General features: G+C 45.7%; 1 protein-coding gene across 1 annotated transcript in view; it reads left to right on the top strand.

The window, feature by feature from the left end:
* Positions 1-177: 177 nt before the first annotated feature.
* Positions 178-26388, top strand: part of LOC115162967 (mitogen-activated protein kinase kinase kinase 10-like) — a 34635-nt gene continuing 8424 nt past the window's right edge. Inside the window, exons 1-3 of the mRNA XM_029714519.1 lie at positions 178-3248; positions 25533-25713; positions 25992-26140. Coding sequence (XP_029570379.1) covers positions 2258-3248; positions 25533-25713; positions 25992-26140 — 1321 coding nt within the window. The 5' untranslated portion in view covers positions 178-2257. The remainder of the gene's footprint in view (positions 3249-25532; positions 25714-25991; positions 26141-26388) is intronic.

Below are 26388 nucleotides of genomic sequence, written 5' to 3'. Positions count from 1 at the left end.
TAGAATATTTTAAAACCGTATTTTGTCGTAATCAAACTGAAGCAAAAGTTTATTTGTTCATCCAAGCTATGTCCAAATTATGACATATTAAGGGATATGTGGACGTAGGCTACTCAAGAAACTACACTACCCAGAATACAACGGCGTATTCCACCCAGTCCAGCCGGTGTATTTGGATACAAAGTCAGCCTAGATACTGACAGCTGCGTCTAGAAATGGCACGTCTTTTGGAGAAAAAAGCTATTTGATTGTGAAGGACAACTGGCCACCCGACTGACCCAGATGAGTAAGGACTCCAAGACTATTCATTTTGTGGAATTGGATAATGGAATCTGATGGTGGATATTTGGATGCGATCACACGCCCATGCGACAATGTCAATGGATGTTGTGATGCACAGGGTCCAGGCTTTTTTTCCCGTAAATATTTGAATATTTAATATTTGGTTTATTTGAACCAGAAGACAATATGCAATATACACATAAAGACTGGATTATAATTCTATTTTGCACTAAAAGGGAGGATTAGGCTTTTATTAGGCCTGTTACATTATTATTATTATTAATGCCTCGAAGATGGTGCATCTGTCTATCATAGCCAAAGAAAACACGTTACCGTAGAGGATTACTCGCCTTATTTGAATCACGTCAACTCGGATCAGAGACACACAACTATATGCAATTGGAATTACAGCGTGATGCCTTCACAAAACCCATCATTTATTGTTATGGTAGGCTATTTCGTTCTCTAACCGAGCGTGTGAAGGTGTCGAAAAGCCCTGAAACCTATTCCGTAGAGCCAGCAGGTGCGGGATCTTTGATCACAAATAAATGAAACGTGCAACGTCGTATCCACATAAGTAGACAAGGCTATTGCCTGTGGTTACAAATGTATCAGATGTTTTGAATGAGCGTCGTCTTATAGCCTACAACATAAAGGTTAGATAATAATGGCAAAAACAGACCGTGCTGTACCGATGGTGTCTCTGGACTCGCGCGGTCGCGTATGCTCACTGTATCGCGTTTATTGAAACATTACCGTGCGCCGAACTTAGGCCGGACAATGTAACAAGGCAAACGATCAATCATTGATGCGCGCTGACTACAAAGATGCTAAATGTACAGGCACTCAATTGTCTTTGCCTGACTGCTGTCCGCCGTAATTCCCCATCTAAAAATGAACGAGCGTGCTATTTAAGGACATTCAACTGGCTTATACGTTTATCGATGTAGACCTACATGATCTAGAAGAGGCAGCATCAAAGTAGGGAACTATTTCAATCGATTATTTCAACAAAATACGAGGTCAAGACACATTGCTGTAATTCATCGCTGTCAAAAAGCCCAATGACCGTGTAATAAACGATATGTGAGTAATAACGAGATGTCGGACAAGCGATATTCTTCTGCCCTGTGCTTGTTTGGAAATAACGATCCTTGCTCAGAGGATGTTAAACTATGCAGATTACACTATTTACAATCAATTGGTCAACAAATAGCCTATTTAGATGTGCGATCTCCTTTAGTTGTCGTGTAGCTTCCTCGCTGCCTTTGGCCTCTTATAATCTTCAAGGAGAGGAGCTAGCCTCTTTAAATCGCTGAGTCAGGATCTGTTCTCAGTGAGGCGACAGGAAGTGCAGCGTTGGCTATGTCTTATTACTCATTAGGGCAAAAATGTAAGGAACTAAAAATGGTAAGACGCCATAATAAACTCTACTTTTGTGGCCCACTCAGACCATCCGGCGCTTGCTGAATCTTGAGAGGGAGACAGTAAACACAATCAGTAGTCTAATATGACATAGCAATAGATGCTCAGAGATACCCTAGTTGTAAAAGCAGTGTGGGACCGTTACAGAGACAGTGTTCTGATCCTGAGCAGCGCAAAGCTATCCCATCCACAAGGACCTCATCTCACAGTACTGAAGAGGGTCTACTTTGGGATTTTCCCAGGCCAGCCTTGACTCTCTGGTAGCTTTCTAGACCATACCATTGAAGAATAAACAGTAGCCTCTCTCAGGGATGGCCATGGTTCTGCCCTGATTGCTTTTTTCCTTTAGAAACACACCCCGTAGAGAACCTGTTGTAGGAATGCATTATACATGGTAATACAGGCTGCTACACACACATGATTGGTGACAGGAACTGGAACTACCCCAGTAAACGGAGACAGTGATGGGACAGTGGAGCTTTGGCCTGCCTGTCCACTGATCTGTCTCTCCTCTGGTTAAGGAGGCCTGGATTCGGCTGATGGGCCCTGCATGGATTTTGTGCGTGAGTTGACAGAGGGCAGGCCCACACCGCTGACCAGCAGCCGAGCAGCAATGGACCCATATGCCAGAGCGAGCAGCACAGCAGCCCCCCTGCCCTGCACCAGCTGTGGGGGCTGCTGCGACCCTCCTCCCCCTGGCCTCATGCTAGTTGGTCCCCTTGGCCCCCCTTATGGCCCCCCTCTTTCCTCCATGCCCCCACATATGACCCCTGCTCCCCCGGTGTGTTCTGCTACAGCTGTCCAGGCTGAGAATGGAAGCAGCTGGAACTCCTCCTCTGGTTCTCCAGACTCCCACCCTGGCAGCACTACCACCTCCAGCCCCTACTGGATGGCCGTGTTCGACTACGAGGCCACGGCAGACGAGGAGCTGAACCTGCGGCGCGGGGATCTCCTTGAGGTCCTCTCCAAGGACTCCAAAGTGTCCGGGGACGAGGGCTGGTGGACGGGCAAGATCCAGGACAAGGTGGGCATCTTCCCATGCAACTACGTTACTCGGAGGGACGCCGGCAGCTACCCGCAGCTAGCCCCAGGAGGGCTGGTGGCGGGTGGGGTGCCTGAGGGGTGCCCCCTGGAGATCGACTTCACGGAGCTGGTGCTGGAGGAGGTGATCGGGGCAGGGGGGTTTGGGAAGGTGTATAGGGGGATGTGGCAAGGGGAGGAGGTGGCAGTTAAAGCTGCCAGGCAGGACCCTGACGAGGACATTAGCGCCACAGCTGAAAGCGTACGACAAGAGGCCAGGCTTTTCTGGATGCTCAGACACCCCAACATCATCAACCTGATAGGGGTGTGCTTGCGAGAGCCCAACCTCTGCCTGGTGATGGAGTACGCCCGCGGGGGGGCCCTGAACAGAGCCCTAGCTGGGAAGAAGGTACCCCCCAGGGTGCTGGTGAACTGGGCCGTGCAGATCGCCACAGGGATGGACTACCTGCACAATCAGACCTTTGTACCTGTTATACACAGAGACCTCAAGTCTAGCAACAGTGAGTATGCCAACACTCGCCTCCCACTCCACTCACACCACAGTGTGTCTGCTGCCGTCTCAATGATTTCATTTCTGACCCATTCGCTCCAAATGAGTCCTTTCCTATTTCATGTAAAATTTAAAACATTTGGGGTCAAATCACACTCAGAATGGGAATACGTTCATTCTTTCCTTTGGTTTATTTGCATGTTGAATCAGCCATGCATACACATTTGATTGCCATATTGGTCGTAGACGGACTGTATTCATGCCTGTTTTAGTCCCAGTCTCCAGTTAAGGGCAGTATAGTATACGAAATCCATTTTAACAGAGGATGGATGAGTGGACACTTACAGAATGTACAGTACTGTACGTACTGTCAACCCTTGTGTTGATGGGTTCATTTAAGTGTTGTGTGGATGAAATGAAATAGACGTTTTCTGTTTGACACACAGACAGTTGAGTTGAGAATGACAGGGTAAGATCAGCCCTGGAGAGCTGGCTCTCTCTGCCATCTTTCCCTTGTCATTTCTCCCCTGCTCCTCCGATCCTCTCCTCTCATCCTCCTCTTTCTACCACCCCTCCTCAAGGAGAGCAGTTCTGCTCTGTAGCTCGCCAAGCTATTTTTGGTCCTTTGTGCTACTTGCTGTTTAAAGACGCAGTTGCAGATGTTGGTGTATGGGGGGGGGTATACACACTGTGTGTGTGTGTGTGTGTGTGTGTGTGTGTGTGTGTGTGTGTGTGTGTGTGTCTGTGTGTGTGTGTGTGTGTGTGTGTGTGTGTCTGTGTGTGTGTGTGTGTGTGTGTGTGTGTGTGTGTGTGTGTGTGTGTGTGTGGGACGTGAGCATGGGGGATGGGGTGTAGAGATACGAGTTGAGGGTACAGGATGCTGAGTACAGGGCTTTTTTGAAGGAGAGAGACAGAGCGATCTGGAGTAGCTGTAGTTTAAAGACACCCTACTCACAGATCTTACAACATGTTCCTAATCGCTCTCTGGTTTGTGAAGCTGTGATGTAGTGAGAGCCGCCATATAAAAAGCCGCCTCTCCCTCAGTAACTGTAACGATAGGGATCAGATTGGACGGTGAAGCCTTGACAACAACGCAGAACTTACTTCATGACACTGGGCTGCGTTGAGTCACCCAGCTGTCAGCCTCTCTACACAAATGTCAATTCCTTCACTTATAATTCTTCCGTGTGAAAAGATGATGTCAAAGGAGTGTCTCAATCTGTCAAGCCGTCTCCTTCCGCTATGGATGACGCGTCCCATTGGAAACAATAAACTATTCAAGTATGTGATCAGACGATGACATAAAGATGAATGTTTACACTACCCCGGTGAAGCCCAGAGGGTGGGAGAGAGAGATGAAGAGAGAGGAGAAAGCAAAAGAGATGGTGAGAGAGGAAAGGTGACAAAGATGAGGGAGGAAAGAGAGGGACAGAGAGGGAGAAGAAAGACAGAGAAATAGAAGGTGAGAGAGATTGGGGAGGTAGAAGGAGAGGGATAGAGAGCGAAGGGGATAAACAGTGGTTCGTCTTAGTTTAGGGTTACACCTCAGCTCATTGTCCAAGTGTACAGGTCTCAGATATCCTCTTCAAACCGCCGCCCGTTTGGCATCGCTGCGGTTCACGGAGAAGCTTTAGACCCCGCAGCTTCTTCTCTGTTTCTTCCTCACCACCCTCGCTGGCCTGCCAACCTCTCCTCTAAACACTCACCGAATTTGTAGTGTGTGTGTGTGTGTGTGTGTATGCGTGTGTGTCTTTCTGCCTTTCTCTCTGTGTTGTTGTTTGCCAGGCTGAGGCTAGAGTAGTGAGACTGACTGTCTAACCGGGATAATCTGATTACGGTGACCTCTTTAGAGTGATGTGACAGCGGTGTTTGTGGGTTGGCAGGTCTCTGTCCCGTGTTCCATTTAGCCGTACCTGTCACACCGATCCAGAATCAGCCCACTCTCTCAGTGGTGCCCAATCCTCCTTGGGCCATATTATTTAGCAGCAAAATCGAAATAAATCTGAATATAATTGTTATAACAGTTTTATAAGCACGTATACTAGGCTGACTCAGAGAAGCCCTAAGAATATGGTCACGCGATCACGTCATTAACAACACATTTCTCAAAAACATGGCCCTAGTTGATAGCCATTCAATTAAAAACCTTATTGATCAGGTGATTCGATCAAGTTGAAATCCAACCTGCCCTAGATAAGGGGTGTTCAGAAAGAGGTCTTGAAAACTCTACCCTGTGATGGCTAACGTGTACATTATATGGACATGACTCAGCATAAGGTAACAAAATACTTTACCACTGATCACCTGTCTACTGTAACCCACATAGAAACAGAATCTACAGTTGAAGTCGGAGGTTTACATACACTTAGGTTGGAGTCATTAAAACTACATTTTCATCAACTCCACTAATTTCTTGTTAACAAACTATAGCTTTGGCAAGTCGGTTAGAACATCTACTTTGTGCATGACACAAGTAATTTTTCCAACAATTGTTTACAGACAGATTATTTCACTTATAATTCACTGTATCACAATTCCAGTGGGTCAGAAGTTTACATACACTAAGTTTACTGTGCCTTTAAACAGCTTGGAAAATTCCAGAAAACGATGTCATGACTTTAGAAGCTTCTGATAGGCTAATTAACATCATTTGAGTCAATTGGAGGTGTACCTGTGGATTTATTTCAAGGCCTACCTTCAAACTCAGTGCCTCTTTGCTTGACATCATGGGAAAGTCAAAAGATCTCAGCCAAGACTTCCACAAGTCTTGTTCATCCTTGGGAGCAATTTCCAAATGCCTGAAGGTACCATGTTCATCTGTACGAACAATAGTACGCGAGTATAAACACCATGGAACCACGCAGCCGTCATACCGCTTAGGAAGGAGACACGTTCTGTCTCCTAGAGATGAATGTACTTTGGTGCGAAAAGTGCAAATCAATCCCAGAACAACAGCAAAGGACCTTGTGAAGATGCTGGAGGAAACAGGTACGAAAGTATCTATATCCACAGTAAAACGAGTCCTATATCAACATAACCTGAAAGGCCGCTCAGCAAGGAAGAAGCCACTGCTCCAAAACCGGCATAAAAAAGCTAGACTATGGTTTGCCACTGCACATGGGGACAAAGATTGTACTTTTTGGAGAAATGTCCTCTGGTCTGATGAAACAAAAATAAAACTGTTTGGCCATAATGACCATCGTTATGTTTGAAGGAAAAAGGGGGAGGCTTGCAAGCCGAAGAACACCATTCCAACCGTGAAGCATGGTGGTGGCAGCATCATGTTGTGGGGGTGCTTTGCTGCAGGAGGGACTGGTGCACTTCACAAAATAGATGGCATCATGAGGATCGAAAATTATGTGGATATATTGAAGCAACATATCAAGACATCAGTCAGGAAGTTGAAGCTTGGTCGCAAATGGGTCTTCCAAATGGACAATGACCCCAAGCATACTTCCAAAGTTGTGGCAAAATGGCTTAAGGACCACAAAGTCAAGGTATTAGAGTGGACATCACAAAGCCCTGACCTCAATCCTATAGAAAATCTGTGGGCAGAACTGAAAAAGCGTGTGCGAGCAAGGAGGCCTACAAACCTGACTCAGTTACACCAGCTCTGTCAGGAGGAATGGACCAAAATTCACCCAACTTATTGTGGGAAGCTTGTGGAAGGCTACCCAAAACGTTTGACCCATGTTAAACAATTGAAAGGCAATGCAAGCAAATACTAATTGAGTGTATGTAAACCTCTGACCCACTGGGAATGTGATGAAAGAAATAAAAGCTGAAATAAATCCTTCTCTCTACTATTATTCTGACATTTCACATTCTTCAAATAAAGTGGTGATTCTAACTGGCCTAAGACAGGGACTTTTAACTTGGAAAGAATGTCAGGAAATGTGAAAAACTGAGTTTAAATGTATTTGGCTAAGGTGTATGTAAACTTAGAGTTAGAGGTTAGAGGTTCCAATCCCTTTCTATAGATTCTAGTTCTATGGACACACATGAGTCAGATAGACCCCTCTATACTGCAGAGGTAGATATGTTAAATAACCTAGATGACTGTGTCCCAATGGTCTTACTGTCCCATGACCTAGCTTCCTAGATGACCACTGATAGGTGAAAGCACTGGATTGATATCCACCTCTGAGGATTCACCTATCAAGTCCTTTTATGGATGAGTCTGTATGAAGGAAAGGAACCAAGGAAACGAACCAAGAAAATACCATTAAAAACCACATTTGTAGCCTTGGTTGGGAGTTTCTGTGACAGCTGTTTGAGCATTAAAATACTGAACAATGGGCTGTATACTGTATATATAATACTGTATATAGGCTTCATAAAGGTGGGGGTGGGGGGGTTGACGTTACCTGCTGCTCGTTTGAGTGCTGTCACTTCAAATGGAAAGCAAGTTAACACGTTAAACAGTCACCTGAATAGTGGGGCCCTCGTGCAAGCTGGCCTGTCCAGTCTGTAGTATTTCTTTCCCTCCACTGGATAATTCAGCATTAATTACAGGAACTAGTAACTTGGATATTATTCGGTTAGATGGTGTGAGTTGGACTGACATATTGAGTATCGTAATCTTACATACAGGTATCCTTCAATTATGATATGAATACATGTTCCATAATTGCTACGTATGGGATTAGTGCATAGCATGCCACTGAAAAGACTTTAAATGTGTGTCTGTTTAGAAAAGGATTAGCGTTCTGTGTTGCCTGTCTGTCTGGCTTCTTTCCCACACTCAAAAAGAGGGATGTTGCTGCTAGAAGAGCCGTCACAGACTGACTTGATTCCTCTTCAAGGCAGCAGTAGGGAAATGCTGGCCAGCACTACGGCACCTGATTCAATCAATGAATCAATCAATCAAGGGCCCTGTTTGAATGCTTTCGAAAAATGCATCCTTCCCTCCTCCTTGAATTTATCACTGAGAGTAGTGTGTTTGTGCATGCGTGTCTTTGTATGTGCATGTGTTACATGCATGTGTGTGTGTACTCAATTGCATGTACAGTGCATTCGGAAATTATACAGACTCCTTCACTTTTTCCACATTTTGTTATTGTTACAGCCTTATTCTAAAAAAAATGATTTTTTTTAAATCCTCATCAATCTACACACAATATCCCGTAATGACAAAGCAAAAACAGAAATATCACATTTACATAAGTATTCAGACCCTTTACTCAATACTTTGTTGAAGCACCTTTGGCAGCGATTACAGCCTCGAGTCTTCTTGAGTATGACGCTACAAGCTTAGCACACCTGTATTTGGGGAGTTACTCCTATTCTTCTCTGCAGATCGCTCTGTCAGGTTGGATGGGGAGTGTCGCTGCACAGCTATTTTCAGGTCTCTCCAGAGATATTCGATCGGGTTCAAGTCCGGGCTCTGGCTGGGCCACTCAAGGACATTCAGAGACGTGTCCCGACGCCACTCTTGCGTTGTCTTGGCTGTGTGATTAGGGTCGTTGTCCTGTTGGAAGGTGAACCTTCTCCCCAGTCTGAGGTCCTGAGCACTCTGAAGCAGGTTTTCATTAAGGATCTCTCTGTACTTTGCTCTGTTCAGCTTTCCCTCGATCCTGACTAGTCTCCCAGTCCCTGCCGCTGAAAAACATCCCCACAGCATGATGCTGCCACCACCATGCTTCACCGTAGGGATGGTATTGGCCAGGTGATGAGCGGTGCCTGGTTTCCTCCAGACGTGATGTTTGGCGTTCGGGCTAAAGAGTTCAATCTTGTTTTCATCAGACCAGACAATCTTGTTTCTCATGATCTGAGAGTCTTTAGGTGCCTTTTTAGCAAACTCCAAGCGGGCTGTCATGTGCCTTTTACTGAGGAGTGTCTTCTGTCTGGCCATAAAGGCCTGATTGGTGGAGTGTTGCAGAGATGGTTGTCCTTCTGGAAGGCTCTACCATCTCCACAGAGAAACTCTGGAGCTCTGTCAGAGTGACCATTAGGTTCTTGGTCACTTCCCTGACTGAGGCCCTTTTCCCCCGATTGCTCAGTTTGGCCAGGCGGCCAGCTCTAGGAAGAGTCTTGGTGGTTTCAAACTTCTTCCATTTAAGAATGATGGAGGCCACTGAGTTCTTGGGGACCTTCAGTGCTGCAGAAATTTTTTGGTACCCTTCCCCAGATCTGTGCCTCGACATGCACTGTCAACTGTGTGTGCCTTTCCAAATCATGTTCAAGCAATAGAATTTACCACAGGTGCTCTAATCAATTTGTAGAAAAATTTCAAGGATTATCAATGGAAACAGGATGCACCTGAGCTAAATTTTGAGTCTCATAGCAAAGGTTCTGAATGCTTATGTAAATAAGGTATCTGTTTTTCTTTTCTTAAAAAAAAAAAATCCCCAAAATGTCTAAAAACCTGTTTTCATTATTGGGTATTCAAATATTTAATCAATTTTAGAATAAGGCTGTAACGTAACAAAATGTGGAAAAAGTCAAGGGGTCTGAATAGTTTCCCGAATGCACTATATATGTGTGTGTATGGATGTGGGACAGAGGGACACGGTGGTGCTAGCTAGCTAGGGCAGGAAATACTCACTGGTAGTGCAGCAACAATGACCCCATTCTCACACAACAAGCCAAGACAGAGCTGGGCTCACAATGACAGGAGTCACTGAGGGGGAGGGGGGCACGGAGAGGACGGACGACACAGAGACGGAGGGAGTGAGGTCGACCGTAGACCTTGAATGACAGGATGGAGGGATGGATGGGTAGAGAAAAGGAGAAGGAATGCGCTCGCTGCAGAGTAGGCCCTGCGGGCTAGGTTGGGGGAGGGGGTGATGGAGGGAGGGAGGGAGGGATGGGGAAAGTGGTGGGGATGGGGTGGGTTGGAGACGCAGTCAGAGTGTTCTACAGACTAAGAGGACTCAACGTCATACTGTTCCTCTAGTACCCCTCTTTCTACCCCACACATCTGTATGTTCCCAACCAAAACACCTCACCAATCAACCAATGGTGGTGAACTAATTAGTTGAACATAGTAATTGGTTGTATAGAGAAGTAGCTGACAGACGAATGAATAAGGTCAAATAAGGCCTATCCTGTGAGTAGTAGTATCAGTACGTTCTGTCTGTCTTACTACTGTGTTTGGCTCTCAGAAAGGCCTTGGACTCAGCACATGCACCGTGAGAACAGGGGCATACTGCAAACAGATGTTTGTATTCCCTGTCTGTTAAGCTCAGTTAGACCCCCTGAGTTGATAAACATGATGAAATGAAAGTGCCCACAGAGAGAAAGGGGGAGAGGGATGGAGGCATGGAGAGGGGAAGAGGGGGAAGGAGGGATAGAGAGTTAGAGGGGGATAGAGGAATAGAGAGAGGGAGAGGGATAGAGGCATAGAGAGGGGAAGAGGATAACTAGGGATAGAGAGGTAGAGGGGGATAGAAAGGGGGAGAGAGATAGAGAGAGGGGGAGAGGGATAGCAGGGGAAAGCAGAATAGCTCAGTGTGTCTGAAATGACACCGATCAATGGTCAGTCAGATTGCAGAAACACACAGACACACACACACACACACACACACACACACACACACACACACACACACACACACACACACACACACACACACACACACACACACACACACACACTAGTACTGTCTACACAAGTCAATGAACAGATAAGAGATGAGGCCAATGGCTACCAGTAAACTAATGAGGATGCAGGTCACACTACAGAGTATCCCAACCCCATGGCCTTCTCTAGTTTCCACTTATTCACTGATCTGAGGAATTTGCCATGTATTCAGGTTCATCCTAGTGACTAATTTCCCTGCATTCCTGACATTCCCAGAAGGCTGACATGCTGTACATACTGTACGGAACCCAGTTAACAGGGCAACAATGGCACCCAGCCTATCTCTGCCAGCCTCACGTGACAAGAGCCACAGAGAGCACACGCTGCACACAGACGCGTGCACGTACGATTGCACACACACACATACAGATGCGCGCACTCATGCCATGAAGCTGACACAAGGCACATTGGCCAGGCTGTGTGTGGCGACTGCTGTTAGAAGGGCATTGTTGCTGGCCAGGCTTGTACTGGGCCTGGGGCTCCAGGGGACTTGTGCAACACAGGGGGCCTTGCACTGTGTCACGGATCCCCCCGGTACTGATGCTCATTCTGTTCACCAGTTCCGGAGGTTCTTCGTCACCGACTTTCTAGGCTTCGCTGAACGGGATTCATTATCGTCAACCGCGGACTGTCTTGTCTGATTGCACACACCTGGTTCCCAGTTCCCCTGATTAGTAGGTTATATACGTGCCCTCTGTTCCCTCTGTCTTTGTCCGTTATTGTTCCCATGTCCGTTGGTGGTGTGAGCACCTATGCGTTGGTGCAGCTGTTATGCTGCTTGCTTTATATATCGTCCCGTGGCGTTCAACGAGGTTTACCCTCGCTCTTTTGTTTGGGTACAGCCCAGGGTTTTTGTATCCGTGTTTGTTTTGGCTGTATTAAAAACCCCTATTGTGTATTCCTGCGCCTGTCTCCAAATCCTTAATACCAGCGTGACACACTGGGTGTCCCCCTGAGCCAGATTCCTTGACCAATCATAGAAGGGTAGAGGACACACTGACTGCTATACTGTGTGCTCTTTGAAAACAAGGGAGAATGATAACGTCCTATGTGTTATGATTTCCCTGGACATCACAAGGTATTACTGGCCAGAGACGTGTCCGCGTTCATGTTTGTGGAAAGGTCATGAGGTCATAAGCAGGGGACGACTGCTGCACTGACTCCATGATGCAGTTATACACGGCTTCACATGGATAAACTACAATATAGTAAAGAACTACAACTGGGACTACGTGTTGACCTACAATAGGTATAAAAAGACGGGCTGTTATAGAAGGCTAATGTCACCGTGTGAAAGGAACATTGGACTGTGTTTGTGTGTTGAACCTGCTCGCTTACAGAACTTGGTGGATCTAAGACTAGCCTCTCAGTCCAGGAATATTTATATGGATTTCCTGGTGTCGATGGTTTGTATCTCAAATAGACAGAACAAAAAGGGTCAAATGGATCGCACAAATGCTAAGAGATGTCTTTTCTTTGGTAATTTCACTCCCAAATGTTTCAGGCAGTGAGTGAAATATGTCTTAAATTCAAATACCCAGTTTTACAAATATCGATGTTGAACCTGCAGTCCTGCTCCACATACTGGGGGGAAAGCAGTCTCACTTAATACCTCAATCCTTTATGAGAGCCAGGCTGCCTGGTCACATGAATTTGGCAGCTGCATTTGTGTGGAGACAAAGTGAATGCCTCCAGGGTGAAACTGTGCAACTGCACGGCTCAGGATTAGAGCCCAAATGGCCTCTGGTAATACGAATGGAGCCAACCAGGGATATCAATGACATGTGAGCAGATTCAGTACAACCTCCATATCCAAGCAGGCAAAGTGCAGCAATTCTGACTGCGATACTGTGGGTGCAGCATCCATTATGCTGATGTTATTTATTGGCCTCCTGTAAAGTACCATACATAGGCAGCGTTTGAGTTTCAAGTTTGGGGAAGCAAATATTCACCATAAAAATGCACCTTTATAATGAAGCATTCCACGCATCATCGCATTTAAACACTTACGTAAGATAGTCTACTATTCGCAATGTAATGAGTAGATTCGATAATCATCATTTAGGCTAATAATATAACTCTCATTGTTCGCAAAAAAGACCAGTCTGTGTATGGCTGAGCGAGTATTGCATAGAGTAGGCTTAGGCTATAGGCTACAGTCGTGGCCAAAAGTTTTGAGAATGACACAAATATTAATTTTCACCAAGTCTTCTGCCTCAGTGTCTTTAGATATTTTTGTCAGATGTTACTATGGAATACTGAAGTATAATTACAAGCATTTCATAAGGGTCAAAGGCTTTTATTGACAATTACATGAAGTTGATGCAAAGAGTCAATATTTGCAGTGTTGACCCTTCTTTTTCAAGACCTCTGCAATCCGCCCTGGCATGCTGTCAATTAACTTCTGGGCCACATCCTGACTGATGGCAGCCCATTCTTGCATAATCAATGCTTGGAATTTGTCAGAATTTGTGGGTTTTTGTTTGTCCACCCGCCTCTTGAGGATTGACCACAAGTTCTCAATGGGATTAATGTCTGGGGATTTTCCTGGCCATGGACCCAAAATATCGATGTTTTGTTCCCCGAGCCACTTAGTTATCACTTTTGCCTTATGGCAAGGTGCTGCATCATGCTGGAAAAAGCATTGTTCGTCACCAAACTGTTCCTGGAAAGTTGGGAGAAGTTGCTCTCGGAGGATGTGTTGGTACCATTCTTTATTCATGGCTGTGTTCTTAGGCAAAATTGTGAGTGAGCTGAGAAGCAACCCCACACATGAATGGTCTCAGGATGCTTTACTGTTGGCATGACACAGGACTGATGGTAGCGCTCACCTTGTCTTCTCCGGACAAGCTTTTTTCCGGATGCCCCAAACAATCGGAAAGAGGATTCATCAGAGAAAATTACTTTACCCCAGTCCTCAGCAGTCCAATCCCTGTACCTTTGGCAGAATATCAGTCTGTCCCTGATGTTTTTCCTGGAGAGAAGTGGCTTCTTTGCTGCCCTTCTTGACACCAGGCCATCCTCCAAAAGTCTTCGCCTCACTGTGCGTGCAGATGCACTCACACCTGCCTGCTGCCATTCCTGAGCAAGCTCTGTACTGGTGGTGCCCCGATCCCACAGCTGAATCAACTTTAGGAGACAGTCCTTGTGCTTGCTGGACTTTCTTGGGCGCCCTGAAACCTTCTTCACAACAATTGAACCACTCTCCTTGAAGTTCTTGATGATCCGATAAATGGTTGATTTAGGTGCAATCTTACTGGCAGCAATATCCTTGCCTGTAAAACCCTTTTTGTGCAAAGCAATGATGGCGGCACGTGTTTCCTTGAAGGTAACCATGGTTGACAGAGGAAGAACAATGATTCCAAGCACCACCCTCCTTTTGAAGCTTCCAGTCTGTTATTCGAACTCAATCAGCATGACAGAGTGATCTCCAGCCCTGTCCTCGTCAACACTCACACCTGTGTTAACGAGATAATCACTGACATGATGTCAGCTGGTCCTTTTGTGGCAGGGCTGGAATGCAATGGAAATGTTTTTTGGGGATTCAGTTCATTTGCATGGCAAAAAGGGACTTTGCAATTAATTGCAATTCATCTGATCACTCTTCATAACATTCTGGAGTATATGCAAATTGCCATCATACAAACTGAGGCAGAAGACTTTGTGAAAATTAATATTTGTGTCATTCTCAAAACTTTTGGCCACGACTGTATATCAGATATGTTTCTTCTTTCTTTGCACAGGATTTTTTTGTTGTTGATTTTTATAAACACATTTCATGCAATTCTACTACACGTTATAAAACTGGAGACATTAACAGAACCTTTTCTTAAATACGATAAATGACATGGTAGCCTACGCTACTCTGTTGACACTGACAAACAGATCAATATAACAGGCCTATGAGAATGGGAGACAGAAGAAGAAAATATGACGTCCACCTAAACTGCCGGAGAAAAGTATTGTCCAAAAACAAACTTGACACTGACCCAACAACGATAAAGAATGAATATGCACAGTGTACTCCCTGGGGATAAGGCCGATGCTCTCCACTGGTACCAATAACATAGTATACTGTTGTTAGCTCAATTAAGTTGAGAATTTAGATAAACTAAAACACAGATTAGAGTATTTTCAATTGTCTTCTTTACAGCAAAAGCCATTTGCTTTCCAAACTATCGTTTCCCCGCAATTGTATTTTGAAATATTGCGATATGCTTGGCTGGGCCTCTCTACTTTTCACTGACAGTCGCAATTCAACAATCACATATTTAGTATTTGCCTCGCACGCTGCCCAAATTGCGCACGCTATCTTTCCTTCCGACTGTAGGCAATGAGATTTAAAACTATCTACAGCAGAAGCTAATGATCCTCTGAGGCCAAATCATGCTTTAGTAGCCTATTTTGAAAGATTTAATTGATTTCTGTATAGACAGGAGTAGGCTAATTAGGGTATAGAATATTTCAATTTACTTTAGGGAAAGCTTCCCCAAGCTTCATGGTACGCGCCGGCTATACCATGCACAATTAAGAGCAGTGTTGTATACTGTACTTGTATCCTAGTGTAGGGTTTTGTGAGATGGGTTAGTGTTCTTGACTGGTGTATGGTTTCTCCTTAGTGAGTGTCAGAACAGGAACGTGCGAAAGAAGGAAGGACCTAGATGGACATCAAGACATGAAGAATATCCTACCAGATATCCTACCAGATATCCTACCAGATATCCTACCAGATATCCTACCAGCACGATGAAAAAAAAGCCAGTCATCTCTTTCACTCCTTCACCCTTCATCTTTTCATCCACTTCTCTATTTCTCATGCCACTAATCCTCTACCAATCTCACTCCATTTTCCTCTCCATCTTGCCCTTGCCCTCCTTTCTCCACCACCTTGTCTGCCAGTTTATCCTCATCCCTCTGCCCTTGCCCTCATTCCTGTCTCTCTCTTGTCAATTTTCTCTCTTCCTTGCCTCCTTCCTTCTTATCTCCATCCCCTCCCCCACATCTCCTCAGACTCTCTGTCCCTTTCTTCTGTCCCTCTCCCTTAAAGGCATCCGCTTGCGTCCCATCCCAAACAGTTTGTGCATGTTTTATGACACCATTTTTGGACATGTTTGTCTGTTTTGGTCTCCGGCAAGGTTTTTTTCGGCTGTTCGTGCACATTTTCTTTGATGAGTCAAGCCGAGGGTTTAGTAGCCGAAGTCTACGCCCCTTCGTCAGTGATTAGTCAACAGTAGAGATTCTTCAATGGTTGAGAGAATGCAAAGAGTGTGCAATGCTGTCATCAAGGAAAAGGGTGGCTACTTTGAAGAATCTGAAATATAAAATATATTTTGATTTGTTTAACACTTTCTCGGTTACTACATGATTCCATATGGGTTATTTCATAGTTTTGATGTCTTCACTATTATTCTACAATGTAGAAAATAGTAAAAATAAACAAAAACCCTTGAATGAGTAGGTGTGTCCAAACTTTTGACTGGCACAAACTGTTTCAGATGGTAAGCATGTGGTCACCTTTACTCTCCCTCCCATCGCTCTCTCTTTCTCTCCCTCTCTCTCTCTCTCTCTCTCTCTTTCTTTCTTTCCATCTCACCTCCCCAGTGTGGGTAGTCTGAGTTGATCCTAGGCAGGCGACAGCTGGAATGGCAGACAGACATGGGAGGGGGCACGGGGGAGCGAGGGATGGAGATAAGGGGGTGAGTAGGGGATGGCTGGGTGGGTACATGGGGGGTGGCTTTGTCGGCAGGGCTGTGATCTGCAGTGAAGTGGAGTCCCACAGACTGGCCCTGAGGGGCGGGGGTAGTGACTGTATCAAAAACTTCTATTGGAGTAGAAGGATAATAGAGCCCTTTGCACTCTCACATTGGCTCACAGCCATGCCAATCATTGGTTGGCTCACAGCCACGTTTGTCACCTAAACTTTAAGCCAGCCCAAAACCCTCTTCTCAGAAATCCCTCTCGCCACCATGTAGAAATTCCTACAGAGAAAATCTTGCAACCTATTTCTTGAAGAATGTTTTTCGGTCTGGAAATTCAACTGAGGTGGGCAATTGCAGGCAGAATACACTCCATTCATAAGCTCCTGTCCCTAGTGAGGAGGAGGACAGTCGAAACATGCCACGCTGCCTGAGCAGCTTCATCGCAGGGGCTGTTTAATCTGCAGGACGGCGGTGGATAGTGTTCTGCCCTGTTAGACTAGTAGACCCAGCAGGTATCAGAGTGGTGTCTGTGTGTGTGGAGGGCTGGGAGGGATTCCGGGGAGCAGGGGTCTTTGTAGCGGGGGGGGGGGGGGGGTTGATTCGTTGGAGGCAACAGCTGTTCCCCCCTGCAGGCTACACCTGTTCCTCTGTGGACAGAAAGAGAGAGAGAGATGAGAAGGAGTGAGTGAGGGGCGTAGAGAGAGAGAGAGAGAGATGAGAAGGAGTGAGTGAGGGGCGTAGAGAGAGAGAGAGGGGGGGAGGGAGAGAGGTGGGGGACTGAGAGGAAGGAAAGAGGGAGCGGGAGAGATTAACTAAGAAAAATACTTTCATTTGTTTTGTTTTTATTTAACCATTATTTAACTAGGAAAGTCAATTAAGAACAAATTCTTAGTTACAATGAAGGCCTACCAAGAGGCAAAAGGCATCCTGCGGGGACAGGGCCTGGGATTAAAATAATAATGTAGGACAAAACACACCACGACAAGAGAGACACCACAACACTACATAAAGAGAGACAACAACACAACGTGGTAGCAACACATGACAACACAGCATGGTAGCAACACAACATGGCAGAAGCACAACATGGTACAAACATTATTGAGCACAGACAACAGCACAAAGGGCAAAAAGGTAGAGACAACAATACATTACGTGAAGCAGACACAAGTGTCAGTAAGAGTGTCCATGATTGAGTCTTTGAATGTAGAGGTGGAGATAAAACTGTCCCGTTTGAGTGTTTTTTGCAGCTCGTTCCAGTCGCTAGCTGCAGCGAACTGAAAAGACGAGCGACCCAGGGATGTGTGGGCTTTGGGGACCTTTAACAGAATGTGACTGGCAGAACGGGAGGATGAGGGTTATATGTGGAGGATGAGAGTTACAGTAGATTTCTCAGATAGGGGGGAGTGATGCCTAAGAGGGTTTTATAAATAAGCATCAACCAATGGGTCTAGGTCAGGTATACAGAGATAGACAGTTTACAGAGGAGTATAGAGTGCAGTGATGTGTCCTATAAGGAGCATTGGTGTCAAATCTGATGGCCGAATGGTAAAGAACATCTAGCCGCTTGAGAGCACCCTTACCTGCCTTCTCTCTAAATTACGTCTCCGTAATCTAGCATGGGTAGGATGGTCATCTGAATCAGGGTTAGTGTGGCAGCTGGGGTGAAAGAGGAGAGATTACGATAGAGGAAACCAAGCCTAGATTTCACCTTAGCCTGCAGCTTGGATATGTGCTGAGAGAAGGACAGTGTACCATCTAGCCATACTCCCAAGTACTTGTATGATGTGACTACCTGAAGCTATAAACCCTCAGAGGTATTAACCACACCAGTCAGGGTGGGGGTGGGGGTCCTAATGTTGAGTCCTTCCTGAACTACACTATACTACACAAAAGTATGTGGACACCCCTTCAAATTAGTGGATTCGGCTGTTTCAGCCAGACCCGCTGCTGACAGGTGCATAAAAATCGAGCACACAGCCATACAATCTCCATAGACGAACATTGGCAGTAGAATGGCCTTACTGAAGAGCTCAGTGACTTTCAACGTGGCACCGTCATAGGATGCTAACTTTCCAACAAGTCATTTCGTCCAATTTCTACCGTGCTATAGCTGCCCCGGTCAACTGTAAGTTCTGTTATTGTGCAGTGGAAATATCTAGGAGCAACAACGGCTCAGCCGCGTAGTGGTAGGCCACACAAGCTCACAGAACGGGACCACCAAGTGCTGAAGAGCGTAGTGAGTAAAAATCGAATGTCCATGGCCGAGCAACCGCACACAAGTCTAAGATCACCATGCGCAATGCCAAGTGTCGGCTGGAGTGGTGTAAAGCTCGCCGCCATTGGACTCTGGAGCAGTGGAAACGCGTTCTCTGGAGTTACGAGTCACACTTCCCCATCTGGCAGTCCGATGGACAAATCTGGGTTTGGCGGATGCCAGGAGAATGCTCTCTGCCCCAATGCATAGTGCCAGCTGTAAAGTTTGGTGGAGGAGGAATAATGGTTTGGGGCTGAATTTTCATGGTTCGGGCTAGGCCCCTTAGTTCCAGTGAAGGGAAATCTTAACCCTACAGCATACAACGACATTCTAGAAGATTATGTGCTTCCAACTTTGCACAAAGCGAGGTCCATACAGAAATGGTTTGTCGAGATCGGAATAACTTGAATGGCATGCACAGAGCCCTGACCTCAACCCCATTGAACACCTTTAGGATGAATTGGAACGCCGACTGCAAGCCAGGCCTAATCGCCCAACGTCAGTGCCCGACCTCGCTATTGCTCTTGTGGCTAAATGGAAGCAAGTCCCCGCAGCAATGTTACAACATCTAGTGGAAAGCCTTCCCAGAAGAGTGCAGGCTGTTAAAGCAGCAAAGGGGGGACCAACTCCATATTAATTCCCATGATTTTGGAATGAGATGTTCGACGATATTTTTGGTAATCTAGTGTATGTTGTTGATGTAAATTGAGAAGAGCATGGCGTACTCCCTTGGTGACAGGCAGTGGCTGAGACAGCAGATGTTCAGACTTGACACACTGCACTCTTTGGGAGAGGTAGTTAGCAAACCAGGCCAAAGACCCTTCAGAGACACCAATACTCCTTAGCCGACCCACAAGAATGGAATGGTCTCGGCCAAGTCAATAGCTTTGGCCAAGTCAATAAAAATCTCAGCACAACATTTATTAGAATCAATGGCAATGGTGACATTATTTAGGATATTTAAGGTTGCAGTGACACATCCATAACTATCAGGAATCAAGGTAAGACCCAGATGCAGACACGTCAAATTAACAATGGTTTAATATTCCAACAGGGGCAGGCAATAGACAGGTCAAGACAGGCAGGAGTCAGTAAACCAGAGGTGGGGCAACGGTACAGGTTGGCAGGCAGGCTCAGGCAGAATGGTCAGGCAGGCGGGCTCAGATTCAGGACAGGCAAGGGTCAAAACCAGGAGGGCGAGAAAAAGAGAGACTGGGAAAAGCAGGAGCTGAGAACAAAACGCTGGTTGACCTGACAAACAAGACGAACTGGCAACGGACAAACAGAGAACACAGGTATAAATACACAGGGGATAATGTGGAAGATGGGCGACACCTGGAGGGGGTGGAGACAATTACAAGGACAGATGAAACAGATCAGAGTGTGACAATAAGAGAATACTATAGACATCAAGAAAGCCAGTCAGTTGATTATTTACCATTTTTCCAACACTTTTGATAAACAGGGCAAGATAGAAATTGGCCTATAACAGTTAGGATCACCTTGATCTCGCCCTTTAAATAAAGGATGCACCGTGGCTGCCTTCCAAGCACTAGGAACCTCCCCAGAGAGGAGCCACGGGTTACAAAGGTGAGAGATAGGCTCGGCGATGATAGGGCCTTCAACCTTAAAGACGAAAGGATCTAAACCATCTGACCCAGATGTTTTTTGCGGGGGTCAAGTCTAAGGAGCTCCTTTAGCACCTCAGACTCAGTGACCGCCTGCAGGGAGAAACTTTGTAGCGGGCAGGGGAAAAGGAGGGAGGAGCATCAGGGCTAGTTGCATTAGAAGAGCTGGGAGATGAGGAAGTGTTGGACGGGCAAGGAATCTTGGCTTAATGAAGGTGAGATTAAAGAGCTCAGCCATATGCTTCTTGTTAGTATTAAGGACAGGAAGGGATGGGGAGGAAGGTAGAAGTGAAAGAGAGGTTGGAGGAAAAGAAAGTGAGGGGAGGGAAAGATAGAGGAGGGATGAGGACAGAGTAGGAGGGGGAAGAGGAGTATAGGGGGTCCAGGTCAGTGAGGCCACTATGCTTGTTTACTAACTGTGTTGTCAAATCTACCTAGTTCTCCCAGGCTCATCTCTCTGTCTCAGTCTCAGCTCCTTAGCTTCCTGTCTGACAGAGCACGACCTCTGCCCTGGTTACCATAACAACTGAGGTTGATGACCCTGCACATTAAAGTCACCCCACACCAAAGTAAAGTAGACTAACTGGTTAAGCTGTGTAGCAAATCAATGCAAGTAGTCCGGGTAGCCATTTGATTAGCTGTTCAGCAGTCTTATGTCTTGGGGGTAGAAGCTGTTAAGAAACCTTTTGGACCTAGACTTGGCGCTCCAGTATCGCTTTTTGTGCTGTAGCAGAGACAACAGTCTATGACTAAGGTGGCTGGAGTCTTGTGCAATTTTTAGGGCCTTCCTCTGACACCGCCTGGTATAGAGGTCCTGGATGGCAGGAAGCTTGGCCCCAGTGATGTACTGGGCTGTACGCACTACCCTTGTTAGCGTCTTGCACTCGGAGGCCGAGCAGTTGCCATACCAGGCGGTGATGCAACCAGTCAGGATTCTCTAGATGGTGCAGCTGTAGAACTTTCAGAGGATCTGATGACCCATGCCAAATCTTTTCAGTCTCCTGCGGGAGAATAGGCGTTGTTGTGCCCTCTTCATGACTGTGTTGGTGTGTTTGGACCATGATAGTTTGTTGGTGATGTGGACACCAAGGAACTTCCCATTTAATAGTAATAATTACTCATATATAAATATATATGATCGATGCATAATAACAGTACAGTAATAAGCGTTTTAGTCTTGTCTCACTCCCCTCCACCTCCAATGTGTATCAGCCACCTGTACTTAACATAACCTGTTGTCATGACTAACCTTAACAAAGCGGGTATCCCGTTTTGGTAAACATTTGAGGGATGGGGCTGGAGAAATGTAACCGCTCTCAAAATCATAGACAGAGCTACGGATAAAAATAATCAAAATGATGGATGTGGCAAATCGCAAAATGGATGTAGAAATTGCAGATTGCCTCTTTAAAGACTAATCCCTGAGGTTAAGTCTCCATGGTTAGTCTTTATCTGTCCTCTGTGTAAAGAGTGACTCACAACATTGCTCTGCTCTCCTATGAGGGTCAGGGTCCAGTGTCTGGGGGCGGAGGGATCGAAGGAAAGAATGAGGGGGTGGTTATGTCTGGGCTGTGGCGGAGGAAGGTAATGGAAACTAGAAAAATGTTGATGGCACTTCGTGTTTTTTTGAGTGCCAGTAACTGACGTCAACATTATTGCCATGCAGCACGTGAATTCTTTACCTCTTTGTGAATAATATGTACGAACAAGAACGGCACTGTGTTGTTTTTCAAGCTTAGCTACAGTAGATGTGTAAATATTTCAGTGTTTTGTATAAGCTATCAGTGTGGTTACGCTGAGAAATGCTGCGCTGGAGCTGAAAACATGGTGACAACATGAGAGCTAGTCGAGAGCAGGTGCCTCTGCTTTGATCACAGATATCTGTATACATTCTCCCTCTCTCGCTCTCAAGCTCACTGAGATACACAGACACAAACACTAGCACGCCCCACATATTCGCACACTGCTACGTACAGCGCGCATACTGTAGTCAAACACCAAAATCAAAGTTGTATCAACTCAAACACACACATGGACTCTGACAGACAGACACGCTCAGTTTCACATGCGAACAGACGCACAACATTCATGCCTCTCTCACACTCTCTCCCTCTCTCTGCCTCCCTCTCTCTCTTTCTCTGTCTCTTTTACTCTCTCCATCTTTCACAGGCACTCACTGACGCACACGCACGCACGCACACACACGCACGCGCACACACACACACACACACACACACACACACACACACACACACACACACACACACACACACACACACACACACACACACACACACACACACACACACACACACAAACACTCACACACAGAGCCCAGCCAGCCCTGGGGAGACAGCTGTCCCTCACAGAGAGAGAGACAGCGGTATTGAAATAGAAAAAGAGAGCTGGGGGATGACAATGGCTTATTATCAATGTCAGCAGCCGTCCCCTATTCCCTGTCCCTCAGATTACACTTGGGTGGAAGCTATACACACACACACTCATGTGAAACATACAAACGCATGCACACACAAACACAAATGTGCATGTTGACGAATAGACAGGCAATATTTACATTTTACAAGAGACTCATCTCTTGCAACTTAAAAGTAGTGAATTCGTACATTTTCTCGTACTGGTTCTCTGTGGGAATCAAACCCAGGACCCTGGCGTTACAAGTGCAATGCTCTACCAAATGAGCCCCCAACTATGGCCTCTTGTGACATACTGTACAGTGCCTTCAGAAAGTATTCACACCCCTTGACTTTTCCACATTTTGCTGTGTTATAGTCTGAATTGTAATATTTTTTTTATTTTTGTCTCTGGCCTATACACACATACCCCATAAGGTTCAAAGTGGAATTAAGTTTTTATAAATGAATGAAAAATGAAAAGCTGATATGTCTTACGTCAGTAAGTATTCAACGCCTTTGTTATGGAAAGTTTAAATAAGTTCAGGATTAAAAATGTGCTTAACAAGTAACATAATAAGTTGCCTGTTGTCACTCTGAGTGCAATAATATTGTTTAAATTATTAATTGCACTTTGGATGGTGTATCAATACACCCAGTCACTACAAAGATACAGGCATCCTTACTAACTTAGTTGCCGGAGAGGAAGGAAACCGCTCAGGGATTTCACCATGAGGCCAATGGTGACTTTAAAACAGTTTAATGGCTGTGATAGGAGAAAACTGAGGATGGATCAACAACATTTTAGTAACTCCACAATACTAACCTAATTGACAGTGAAAAGAAGGAAGCCTGTCCATGATAAAAAAATATTCCAAAGCATACATCCTGTTTGCAACAAGGCACTAAAGTAACGCTGCATAAAATTTAGCAAATCATTTAACTTTTTGACCTGAATACAATGTTTAGGGCAAATCCAAAACAACACATTGCTGAGTAACACTCTCCATATTTTCAAGCATAGGGGTGGCTGCGTCATGTTATGGGTATGCTTGTAATCATTAAGGACTCAGGAGCTTTCAGGATAAAAAAAGAAACAGAATGGAGCTAAGCAGAGGCAAAATCCTAGTGGAAAACCTGGTTCAGTCTGCTTTCCACTAGGAGATGAATTCACCTTTCAGCAGGACAATAACTTAAAACACAAGGCCAAATCTACACTGGAGTTGCTACCAAGAAGACAGTGAATGTTCCCGAGTTACAGTTTTGACTTAAATCTACTTGAAAATCTATGGCAAGACCTAAAAATGGTTGTCTAGCAATGAGCAGCAACCAATTTGACAGAGATTGAAGATTTTTGAAAAGAACATGGGCAAATGTTACGTATTCCACGTGTGGAAAGCTCTTAGAGACTTACCCAGAAAGACTCACAGCTGTACTCGCTGCCAAGATGCTTCTACAAAGTATTGACTCAAGGGTGTGAATACTTATGTAAATTAGATATGTCTATATTTCATTTTCAATAAATTTGCAGAAATGTCTAAAAACATGTTTTTACTTTGCCATTATGGGATAGTGTGTGTAGTTGGGTGAGAAATAAAATCTATTTAATCAATGATGACTATAGGCCGTAACACGACAAAATGTGGAGGAAGTCAAGGGGTATGAATACTTTCTGAAGGCACCGTATACAGTATGTTATCATGCCATTGAACCCAGAACATTGTTGATTGACCTAAAATGAAATGTCAGAATGGTATTTGATGAATAGTGGTCGGCATCGGGAGATTAAGAAAAGCCCAGGATATGGTGAAATCTTGATCAATCGAAGACTCAGTATATACTATATGTACTGTACTTGACATTACCTTTTAATTGCGTGTGTTTTGACATTAGCTGCCTGTCAGCATATAATGAGTCTCGGAGGCACACCTGTTTCACGTGAGCCAGGTCTGTGTGTGTGTGTGTATGTGAGTGTGCGCGTGCTTAAACAAAGACTCAGCTGTGTGCTGTGCCTCTCCCTGCCTCCCTTTGCATACGCCTGTAGATAAGCAAGTACAATCCCCTCCTCTCTCCCAGCACTGTGGACTGTGTACACTCCAAATATTTCCATAGCCAGCCCTCATGCGGAAATGAAGGAGGAAGTGCATGGAGAGGAGAGGACAGGAGAGAGCAGAAAGGTCAATGCTGGGAGTTCAACAGGAAAAGCCAACTCACCTATGTCACCCAGAGACTTTGAAACGGTTGCAACATCGTAGGGAAATTCTCAAAACGGACGTGCTGGGTACAGTGTATAATGTCGGTGAGGCAGAGACCTGAACACTGCTCTGACCAAACCTTTTGTCAACAGGGCTATATGTTGAGTGTAGACCTGAGGAAAATACAGGTTCATGACAGATATGGCCTATTAGAGGAATATGGCCAGGTGACTAGGGTCAGATACTGGCTGATAATCCCCAGGTTGCACTGCCCTTGAATCACACACTTAACCTGAATTGCTTTTGTCAATAACCACACCTACTATCGATGTATGTGATGGTAGGGTGTGCTGTGTGCTGTGCTTTGGATAAGGGCCTCTGTTGGAGGACGGAGTGTAGTAGAGTTAGTGCTATGCATGACAAACTCAAACTATCTCTTCCTTCTTTCCACCTATTCCATCCCCCCTTCTGTCCGTCGCTCTTTCTCTCGCCGCCATCTCCTTCCCTCTTTCTCCTCAGTCCTGATCCTGGAGCCCATTGAGAGGGAGGATCTGGGTGGTAGGACCCTGAAGATCACAGATTTTGGCCTGGCACGGGAGTGGCACCAGACCACCAAGATGAGCGCGGCGGGCACCTACGCTTGGATGGCCCCCGAGGTCATCAAACTCTCCCTGTTTTCCAAGAGCAGCGACGTCTGGAGGTAGAACACTCTGTCATGTAACTGTGCGGGGTTTTTTTTACTGTGGGACATGTAGTACACACAGCATGGGGCACATGCAACACCCACAGTCAGTAGCTAGTGTCCATGTTCTTTCAATACTTCCACTATTCATACCCTCAGCGGCAATTTACATCCGCCATATATAGAAGGTAACATAAAGGGTGTGTTAAGTTAATATATGAATAGCCTGTGCAATCATGACAAGTGCCTGTGATTTTAAGCTGTACCTCTCTCTCCCCCCGTCTCTCTCTCCTCAGTTTCGGGGTGTTGCTATGGGAGCTGCTAACAGGAGAGGTTCCGTACCGTGAGATAGATGCGCTGGCCGTGGCGTACGGAGTGGCCATGAACAAACTGACCCTGCCCGTCCCGTCCACCTGTCCCGAGCCCTTCGCACTCCTGCTGGCAGGTAAGAACCAAGATGGCTGGCTGTCAGCCCAGTTTCACCTATGGAGTAGCGCAAAGATGGTCGCCTGTCAACCCAGTTTCACTTATTGATTAGAACCAAGATGGTCGCCTGTCAGCCCAGTTTCACTTATTGATGAGAGCCAAGATGGCTTCCTGTCAGCCCAGTTTCACGTCTATTATTGTTGGAGGCCAGAGGGAGAGTAGGTTCACCTCCCAGTCAGCAAACTGGTGATTTTATAGTCTCTTGCT

The sequence above is a fragment of the Salmo trutta genome, chromosome 26, assembly GCF_901001165.1.
Source record: "Salmo trutta chromosome 26, fSalTru1.1, whole genome shotgun sequence".
NCBI classification, from domain to species: Eukaryota; Metazoa; Chordata; class Actinopteri; order Salmoniformes; family Salmonidae; genus Salmo; species Salmo trutta.
The sequence above is the reverse complement of the archived record's forward strand: the minus strand, read 5'-3'. Positions and strand labels throughout refer to the sequence as shown.